Here is an 11,068-nt window from a genome sequence, read left to right as displayed (position 1 = left end):
TATGAATTCACGTGAATCAATAAATTAACGTCATCATTACTATTAGCTGCCGTTTTATCAATTAACGATTATTTAATGCATATTCCAGAAATTTTGCTACTGAATAAAAATGTAGATGTTAAAATAATAAAGCTATTAAATAAACAGATTGAAATCGTAACTAAACTGATAATTTAATGTGCTACTAAGATTGTACTATACGGGTCACTCACACAAATTGTTTAACAAGTCATATTTAGAGTAAAATATATAAATTACATAAAAATACTTTCTAATGCCTAACTACACATTTCTATATACTCACAGGTAATTCCCCGTAGTCCTTTATATGCGTTAGAGACTTGAAAACCAAGAATAGCGATACAGAGCTAGCAGTACCATTAGCCAAATATATTTCAAAACACAGCTTTTGCAAATGATTGCAATTTAAAACTTTTTTGTTAAAATCATGTAAAAACTTAACTTGTGAGTAATTTCAGAATTGGCGCCAATTATTACTGAACTAATTTTTACCAAACATTTAATAATAATAATCTAGTGCTATAACCCTATATGTGCCTTGACCTTGTCATAGTCAAAAAGATCAGGCTTCCATCAGACACATGTTGACTTTTGAATTTGAGACATGCCGGTTTCCTCATGGTATTTTCCTTTACCATTCGAGGGTTAAGATGTCCACATTTTTAAAGACCGGCAACGCACCCTCTAAAAATGGTTTGTCTATGGCTCAAAAAGTGAAATGAAAATCGCACGCTGAAGTTACTAGGCCAAAACTAATACTAGACATATCAAACAATGATTCTATAAAATTACTTTATACCGTATTAATAATATGAATTAGCATTATTTCTTACCAGCTGGTCATATTGAAGCACCATTCTCTTGATGTGGTTGAGCTTCCGATGCAGGTAGTTGACTCGTCGCCTTTCCTTTTGGTAATCGGCGTCGTTGCGCGCGCGCTGGTATTCTTCAACTATACGCTGCTCTATGCTCTGTAAGGATCGTTAATGGGGTCAAATATTTCATGAGATAACCGCTTAACTTTTAGTATGCATCCTGTATGTGAAAGACGTATTGCATTTTGAATAGCTTTTTATGTATTATTGTACGTTACGTATACGGTGGGCAAACGAACCCAAAATGGCTGGTCCAACGACAAACAATTTTAGTGGGTGCGTTGCTGCCCTTTGAAGGAGGAATACGCTCGAATTTTGAATAGTTAGAGGTCTATCTGAGAGAAGACTCCCACCGGTTGATTCCACAATTCGCAAAAGAAACTGCCTAGTAAAACGGACTGTGGAAGATTTCCAGTTTGCTAAGATATTGATGAAAAAATAAAGATTTTTAAATAAGTATATAAAAAATACAATTAAAGAAAAGAATAAATACCCGATGGTGTGGCGATTTGGGCTCGGCTCGTTTGAGCTGCTGCTCTAGGCGAGTGAAGAGCGCGGCGACCTGCGCGACTCGTGCGTACAACGCCCGGTACTCGGTGTACAGCGCTGCGAACTCGTTCTTGTACGCGCGACGCGTGCTCGAACTCGTTATGGGCGGGTATTGCCTGTTATTCATAATTTATTAGTATATCATCAAATTAATAAAGAGATTTGATTTTAATAAGTTCAACTACTGAAGCGATTTTTAAACTTTGTCACGTTAAACTTAATGTAGTCCCGAACTCCAATAAATCATGAGAAAGATAAATCGTGTTACTATTATCAGGTTAAACCTATATCTGAGGTAATGTAGCCTTGAAATGGTGAAAGAATTTCAAAATCGATCCAGTAGTTTTTGAGCCAATTCGTTACAACATACTTACATACAAATCTTTTCTCTTTATAAAATTTGTATGAAACTATAGATAAATGATAATAAAAATATTACCTTTCAATTTCTACGAGGTCATTCGTCGTATTCTCTTCAGGGACAGACGTTAAAGCTGTATTTTCTACTAATGGTTCTGTATTTGTGATGTCTTTTACTGAAAAACACGTATTTTCTTTTTAAAATTCAATTTTTTCTTAAAAGTAAGAGATAGTCGATACTTAAGCCCAAATCAAACTTAAATCAAGTATCAAGAGTTGACAAACCATTATTTCTGTATACAGTTACACGAATTTGACTGCGCTCAAGACCAGATAGTCACTTAAGATACGAATTGCGACTTAAGTCGACATAATCACTAAGTACAATAACAGAACGTCAAGTCTAGTACGTTTTTGACAGCGCTAAGTCACGTACGTTCAGTCAAGTTTAAACTATAGCAACAACAAATAAACCTCTCATAATCATTAAATTATATGTCTAATTAAATTAATTAACAATTAAACTTACAGCGATTGACAATTTGAATTAATTAAATAATACATTTAAAGAATATAATAAATACCTGTGATACTAGTTTGCTCTACGGGCGGACTATTTCTAAAACCGTTGGGTTTCACAGGACTCGGGCAGATGTCTTTCACAGTTGTGAAGTTAAGGGTATAGCCATTGTCCTTTTTCACTGTAATTATTTTAAATATAAAATAAATGTTAAGTTACAAATAATACATTTTCAATAGAAATCATTGAAATTGTAACAGTTTTTTTTAATTATAGTATGGTTATTTTAAAATATACTTTCTGGACATTCCAATCTACTATATGTTTATAATTTCTTAATCAATACACGCTTTTTACTTCGTATATATAAAATATCAACTGTCAATTAATTATATTTTTTTATATTTGAACTGACAAAATACTTGATTCATTCATTCATTCATTTATTCAGTGTAAAGATAAAGGGAAAAAATCATACCCAATGAATTTCTGATATATCTTAGCCATTCTTGCTACATTTTAAAGAGATTGCATTCAAAGTAGATTAAGGTCACGGAATATTCTAGATGTTCAAGGAAATTATTACTAAACACATTTGTCCTACATAAAATTGCAGGGGGTAAGAAATTTCATAATTACAATCTTTCTTGTATTTGTTGCATTACATAACATTTGTTGTTTTTCAGGGTGTATTTAATGTGTTTCAATGATCTTAGTATACAATATGAGTTGTGGTTATATTAAGTTCCGAGTTGAATTTTAGGAATAACACAACCCAGTACTACAATGGAAATGTACTACAATGTATTAATGTTGTAATTTTACTGCATAGTCCATATATGGTCATAGTATCCTTCACTATACATATCACAATGGTTAAGATATTGTACAAGAATATATGATAATCAAGAGGAAATTGACTATGCCCCAGAGAGGAGGATTGAATAAGATATGCTCACCGGTTCTATCATCCTCGTTGTCAGACGCATGCCGTTCTCCAGAGGAAGTGGTGGCATAACCTGAGGAAGGGGGCGAAGGGCGGCGATAGTGCGAGATGCGTTGCTTCTTAGCGGCGGGGGGCTCCTCTGCGCCTGCGCCGCTGCGCTTGTTCGCCGGCGAAGCCCGCGGGGAGAGCGAGTTGGCCGAATCGCTGCTTAACGGCGGTGTTAGATTTTGAGGTTTCCGCCTGAAAATTAAGATTATTTTTCAGATTTACAAACACGGATTCTATGCAAATTCAAAAAGACGCAACTATATCAGAAGAACATTCATTTTATAACAAAAATCACACCGGGGTTAAATCTCAAAGCTAGCCAAGCAAGCTTTTAAATGAAAATGACGCCTTTTTTCAGTGTCCATTGTCCGTAAAATATATGTCTAATTTATCTGCATTGATAAATCTGTCAAGGCCAATATAAAAGAAGTAAAAAATATTATTATTCTACAGACTTATAATTGATTCAAGGTCCGATAATAATTTTAATACGTCAAAAATTTTATCGTGAAACTTTGTTTTTTATAAATATGAAACCTTAAATTGAAAGTCATACTTACAATTTATTACTGCTATATTATTAATATTACTCAGCTATTTTAAATACAAGCACTATACTGATATCGATTTTTCATTTGAATTATCAGATAAAGAAATCTTATGAAGCCTACATAGACTTCCCACTTTAAAATCATAACATTAGATAATCACGAATAATTTAAATACAAGTATATAGGTACAAAAAAGAGAACTTTGTTGTAAAGAATTTTTTAATAAAATACAAGAAAAAAATTCCCACATTTGTGATATCACATTATCTAATATAAACAGCAAGCAAGCGTTTATAAAATAATAAATAGTCATTGTTGTATAGGAAAATATATAGATATAAATAAAAAATATATAATGGCCCCGTAAAAAAGTTAAGGTATAGTAATATTAAAAATCCATCATACCTCTTGAGCATACGTTTCTCCTCCTCCGTATAAAATGGCCAATCTTCATTGACATCGTTCCAAATATGTCTACGTAAGTGGTAACAATTGTCTTTCGCCACCGTAATCTCTGTCAAAATCTTTGTCACCATACTACGTTCCTTTTCTTTGATACCCTCTAAAATATGATATTGGATTATTGAACCGTTATTTAAAACGCGCTTTTAAAATTCTGGTTCAACTTAATGTGTTCTGGTAGACATTTAACACGGAATGAAAATTCTATAATATTTATGAATGAAAATATTTGTGAGCTAATCGCTTACCACAACAAAGTCGCGTGAACAGTTCCGGCTTCTTGAAGGGTTTCAATGCTAATAATTGTATAAGTCTTTCTCTGAAAGGGGAAAATATGTTTATTAGATGGTTAATCGACATTCATGTTCTTACATTACCACATTAAGTATTTGTTGTATAGTAATATATAACATGTCTTAATTAAGTATTAATTATGTATCGGTTTGGTTTGGGACTTTTAAAGCAATAAAAGTTCTAAACCAATTTTAAAGGTCTTTCAAAATGTATTATTAGCTTGAAAATATAAAAACGCTATTAACTTTACTCCTAAGAATTTAACATTATATCAATTACGCTAATCACCAACACAGAAATTGGAGTTCCCACAGAATTTGTAAAATTTTCCGGGGCTTCCTAACAAATATTACGACTTTGATGTTTCCATTCAGTAGAATGAAGTAATACTTGCGAATCTAATTTAGATGTTCAACTCTTTTTTTAGACTTTCATTTGTTTACGGATTTGTGTTTTATTTTTCCTGCATTTGTTTATTTTCATCAGGATGGACATTATCAAATATTGGTTATAATCGTACCCATATGTTTTATTCTTTTAATGAACCAATGAATATTTCACTTGATTATTCAGCGGTATGCAAGGCAATTTTGATTTATTACCTTGAGCCGTTTTCGCTATACAATAATTTCTGCATAACCTTGACTATGTATGACTCAGTAGGTACTAATCGCCCGCCTTGGGGATTGTACGATACAAATATTACTGAGTTTGTCGCAAGATTTTATTTATGAAGGCATTTATGCATATTTTTTAGGTTTGGCTGGAGAAATAAAACAAAAACTCACGGAAATCTATTAGATTCGATCATACTACTTCCTATAAGATGGACAACTAAACCAAGGCATTCTCATTTGTAAAAATTGGCACAACATTTTTTAGCTACTATAAAAAGGTAAATTATTGTAATCAAATTGAATCGATAAAGCTAGAAAGTACTGAATGTTAAGTAATTTGCCCTATTTCTATAACTTTCTAACAAAGGAAATAAATTCTACACTGTGGTATCATTTCTTAGGTTCATTGTTATTCTCATATCCTTGATGAGGTGATTTAAAGATAAAGCTCATAAATTGTACCTATTTAATGCTTGAAATATAGTTAAAAACAAATTTCACTTACAAAAACTGTTTGCTTGTTTATGGAAATATTTGTTACCACAAGCAAGCCACAAATTATCAGTGCGATAACGATATTATTATATCTCGAAACGTCTATCGAAACTATTCATATTGAAATTTTAAATTTATAAATAGCAATCTGAACTCCAAGAAGGTGCCTTTAGTGAGAGGGAACCAAGTGAATACTTTCTAAAAATTACAATACAGTATTACATAATAATGATTGCGATTTATCACTGTACGTGATAATTTCAATGTTGGAAAAATTCATGAGCCGATAAATATAATGTATGCAAATCGCAAGCTATTGTTATCATATATTATTTGTTTTGACGTGAGCGCTGTATAATTTTTAGTATTAATTGAACGATTCGATTTTAGCCCACTCGGCTCGGTTAACTTTGAGATTGACATAAACCTTCCAATTACCCCAATACAAGCAGACCTTTTTCTTTTGTTTTTCTTATATAAAATAATAAAAAACATAATTCTATTTAATAACACGTCGTTCAAGTAAAGAGTAGAGAAGCCATTTGGTCCGAGCAACTGTGTATTATCGATTTAAAATAAATTTTACGTCAGTTCACGGTATATACATTATAAATTGAATCAACGTGAATATTAAATAATAATTTAGCATTTTCGCTACCATATGCCTTATCATACTGTGACGATAAAATAAAACACGCGATTTCACGCGAGAATGGAAAACACTAATGACTTACGACAGCAATTGTTAGTAAGCAGTTGTCGAAACTGCGTGATAATTAGTACCTTTTAAAATATTTAAGTAGCTTTCATTTTCAGTTCTAATAATAATTAACTAATAGATGATTTGTATCTACCAAATATTTAATTATGGTCAAATCTAGAGATATTGCAAAAGTATTAGTAACGAAATATATAATTACATATTTAACAAAATAATAAGTGACATTTCCGGCTCCGAATTATTTAAGAACATATTGAGTAATAGACTAAAGTTATGTTATTAAGTTTTTTTTGACATACAGAAATGACGATTTAAGCAGCGTTTATACTGTAGGAGAATTTAGCAACTAGTTTATAGTTAGGAGGCTACTACTCACTTAATAGGTCGCCTTGTAAGGTCAGGGTTGGATGGAGGCCGTTGAGGGTTGGGATGCGGCTGCGGCTGCTGCTGAGGTTGTGGACGACTTGTGGGAGGAACTACGGCAGCAGGCCGTTCTAACCGCTCGGGCCTTTCCAGGCGGTCTGCCCTCTCCGGTCTTTCGGGACGTTCCGGTTTCTCGGGACGGTCCGGCCTTTCAGGACGTTCGGCCCGTTCCGGTCTTTCGGGACGTTCGGACCGTTCAGGCCTATCGGGGCGTTCGGCCCGTTCAGGCCGTTCGAGCCGTTCCGCAACCGGTCCATTTGAGTACATAGAATGCGTTGCACGCACTTTAACACGCCTTCCAATGTCTGTTTGATTGGGCTTTATTACGCGGGTGCTGAAATAATTAGTTGCTTTTCTTTAGGTAATCAAAACATCTGAGGAAATGTCGACATACAAGATGTTATTGAATAAAGGTCTGATTGTGCAAGATTGTAGTGTGTACATATTTACATGACTTTGTTATTGTTTTACAACTAAGTTAGCTGAAGCTCTATACAATTTCTATAATGAATTTCCCTTCTCTCTTCAAGTCTGACCTGTGGATTTTCATTATGATATGCTCAGACGTAGCTTACCATTTGCTCTGTTCCGCAGCTATAGTTCTCGACATCCGATCTTTTGTGGCCTCATACGAGTCATCGTTGGCCTGCACCCGCATCCTTCTGGGCAGCGGCCCGCACGACTCCAGCCTTTTCGTGCCGCCGACTGCATTCCGCACACATTCAAATGAACCCTGGAACACATACGGTTAAAGTCATTACCTAACATTCCAAGTAAATTGTTGGTCGGCTTAAGCCAGCTGTATTATTACTTAAAGCATTAACCACTCAACAATTTGTACACATTTACATAAATTATATGTTATTAATCTAATTTGGATGTTTTCTAGTAACCAAATGTAAACAAACAAAACGGTGGGAGAAATAGGACTTGTAATGAAACGGGAATGTACCGTTATCGAGACAATTAAATAGCAGTCAGTAATGCAAAATTAATTGTTCCATAATGCCAAGTGTTGCAAGTTCACTAAGGAAAATATGATATAAAATAAACGTACGTCATACGCAATATAAAGTCGTAATTCTTAAGAAATAATTATGAAACATCATCATTATATTGACGTACAATACAATTTTGAAACTAAAGGGAAACTGAATTTATAGATAATATATAGTATATTCTTGAACATTTTTTCTTATGTTACCTTGGAATTTAATCAAGTGGATATTAATTGTTGCATTAACCAGTAGGTATATGGATTACATTTATCGACAGAGTATTTAAGATTCCGATAATTATATACAGGATATAAGAGTTGAGCAGTACTTTTACTTTACTATCTTTGACATGCATATTAGTTAAACACATAAATAAATTCAAGGGCAGAGTCTTATAATTAATTGCCTGTGTCATGTACTGCCTTCTAAATATTCTAAATAAAATATATTGGTTCTACTACTATCTGTATTAATTATGCTAATCGATGGTTGTTACCTGTGGACCCTCCATCTCAGCATTGCTATTAAGGTTGAAGTGAAACGTGGATTCGCCCGCCGATCCATTTCCGTTGGACGGTGCCGGAATAGAGATTTTCTGGAATTATTATAAAAGTAATCAGCGCTATGTTTTTTTTTGCAAACATTTATTTTATTGTTTGTGACTGTACAATTAGTTTATGTTTGTCGAAAAATATTGAACAAATCTAATTCATCTGATTTTGAATATTTAGACTTCTAAAATGTTTTTATTATCATTTTAACCAATGTAATGTAAGGTATTAAAAGGTATATCTTCACGTATAGCAATTCGTTTACATGATTCATAGATTGCAATCATCGAATCACAAAGAGTATGTCACAAAAGTTCCATTGTAGTGTTTGCACCTGCGCTCTAATCAGTTGACGCCCATGGCAAAAAGTTAACCATATAGGGGAAATAGGGGACGAATAGGCACGCTATACGTTTGGGGGGGATACGCTAGTACCAATGGATTGTGACTACTTTCATCGCCAAGAATGGCAACGCGTCTCTGCAATACGAGTAAGCGACGCGGGCGCATCGTACCGTTTCACCGTGTTGGCATAACACGCAACATTTACAAAAAACTCAAAACTTGTCCGCCCGAATCAAAAAATATAAGCACTCAAAATATTCTAGAATAATTAAGATTGTAACACAATTTCCTTATCAATGTTATCATTATTAACAGATATTGTAATTATTTATTTTTGTTAATTATTAAAAGTCAAGTTTAATTCGTTATCGATTATACCGATATACACGGGTGACATCTTTATACGTGGCCCCGAGTTGCTTTTAAGGTCGCGGCTAAAGATGTCTGCCAGTACCACAATGCCAGGCAATTAACCTATTATAAATCTGCTGTGTGGAGCAATAACCCAACATTTGATACATATTGACTGGAATCTTTCTGCATTGTTAATGGAAAATTTTGTATTAAATGGTTGTTATAACCTTTTCTTAATGCCTAAAATACAGAATGTTTCCACAAGCTTCATTGAAGCCTATACATATGTCCGTAACCCAAAGTAGCGTTTGATGAACCCAAGGTGAGATACAGATATATTGTGCTCAATTATATTGTTGATGAGGAAAAAACCCGCTAGAGGAGCACGCAGGCAAGCGGTGTAGTGCGGGGCGCGGCTTTCTCTGCGGCTCGCGGCCGCGCGATATAAAGAGCGCGTCGCGATGGAATACTTCGGCATTCGGTGAACAGCCGTCTCGCCCGCTACATTTGTGTACATTATGTCATTCCATTGTTTTATTCATGATTGTCTTGTAGCTTCGTTTAAAGGCACACCCATTAACGCAATAACAACCCATAAGATTAGACTAGTATTTGTAGATAATGAGAGCGATACATGAGCTGCAAATTGTAATAAGTCAAGGTCGTAAGTTTCATTGTTTGTCTTTTAGCGAAGGTCATTCGACTGTACGCCTCGGTTGGACCGGAAAATACGAGGAAATTCATCATCCGTTTTTCAAGGCACTTCTCGAATGTTTGGTCAATTAATACTTTAATGCTCTGCAAGTATCTCTGTGACGGTTACATCATTGCTACTTACAGGCAATCATTTCACATGAAGTGATTATCTATTGTAGGAAGGATTTCTTTATTGTTTCGCCTGCCGTGCGCAGCGACCGTGGCTTTTGTTGGTTACCTAATTTCACAGCGAGCAGCGAGCGGCACACAAAGTTGCGAAGTGAGAGGCCAGTGCAACCGGTTTGGTTTATTCAACCGAAAGCTGTTGGTTTCTATAAATTTATTTTATAGACTCTTGTCAACGTTCGTTAAAACTACTGGCTAAATGTGCATGAACTAGTTTTGAATCCAGCAAGTGAGCGTTTCGATAAATATTCTATGACGACGGATTCTACGCGACAAACCCGGACGCAAAACAAGCAACCGTACGCCCCAAGCTAGCCAGTTAACGTGTTGTATCTTATTGACGTAACGTCGTGGAGGTGGCACGGGTCGTTCGATAGAAATTCAATCGTAACACAGAGGCATAAGGTTTATTGTATTTCGGTCTGATAGCACCACACGTCAGCAGTAAACGATAATAAATAGTTCTCCTCAACACGCATCGTAGCGGCAAATCCACGCAGGCGAGTTGTGATCGGCCCAACGTTAATTGCTTACCGGCTCTTTATTATCTTATTTTCTATATAAACAGAATATCTGTACACTTTAATTACAACAATGTGAACTTGTTTATGTATGACCTTCATGTCGTCGAATGATTTGAAGACAAAGAGAAAACGGATTTGAGAACAATATTAATTATCATGTCACTGAGGTTGTCTGCATATTTTTAGTCACACTAATTTTCTTAATTCACTTCAAGATTTGTTCAACATTCCTAGTTCTTGCTGTCGTATCAATGTCGCTACAATTGTTTTAAATTTACATCGACTATGAAACCGAAATAACTTTTATATAAGCGGCATGTTTGCGTATTTTTTCAAAAGAATATCGATTATAAGGTTTCATATGAAACTCCCTCTTACCTAAGACAGTGCTTGGTTGATATATACCGATTTATTAATTTTGTATATTGCATTACGTAATGTAAAGAGGCCAGTTTAATGAAAACATTATTGTTGCCATTAGATAACAAGTTTACATAATCATACTTGTCGTTGGATTGACGTTCACTTTAAT

General features: G+C 34.5%; 1 protein-coding gene across 1 annotated transcript in view; it reads right to left on the bottom strand.

Annotated features, from left to right (window-relative positions):
* Positions 1-11,068, bottom strand: part of LOC110996668 (RNA polymerase II elongation factor ELL2) — a 38,845-nt gene that overhangs the window by 6,207 nt on the left and 21,570 nt on the right. Inside the window, exons 3-12 of the mRNA XM_022264472.2 lie at positions 8,377-8,475; positions 7,458-7,615; positions 6,836-7,216; positions 4,581-4,651; positions 4,276-4,432; positions 3,285-3,511; positions 2,390-2,506; positions 1,885-1,981; positions 1,390-1,561; positions 855-992 (exon numbers count right to left, since the gene is read on the bottom strand). Coding sequence (XP_022120164.1) covers positions 855-992; positions 1,390-1,561; positions 1,885-1,981; positions 2,390-2,506; positions 3,285-3,511; positions 4,276-4,432; positions 4,581-4,651; positions 6,836-7,216; positions 7,458-7,615; positions 8,377-8,475 — 1,617 coding nt within the window. The remainder of the gene's footprint in view (positions 1-854; positions 993-1,389; positions 1,562-1,884; positions 1,982-2,389; positions 2,507-3,284; positions 3,512-4,275; positions 4,433-4,580; positions 4,652-6,835; positions 7,217-7,457; positions 7,616-8,376; positions 8,476-11,068) is intronic.

The sequence above is a fragment of the Pieris rapae genome, chromosome 5 (genome assembly GCF_905147795.1).
Source record: "Pieris rapae chromosome 5, ilPieRapa1.1, whole genome shotgun sequence".
Lineage (NCBI taxonomy): Eukaryota > Metazoa > Arthropoda > Insecta > Lepidoptera > Pieridae > Pieris > Pieris rapae.
This window is presented reverse-complemented; position numbering and strand designations above follow the sequence as displayed.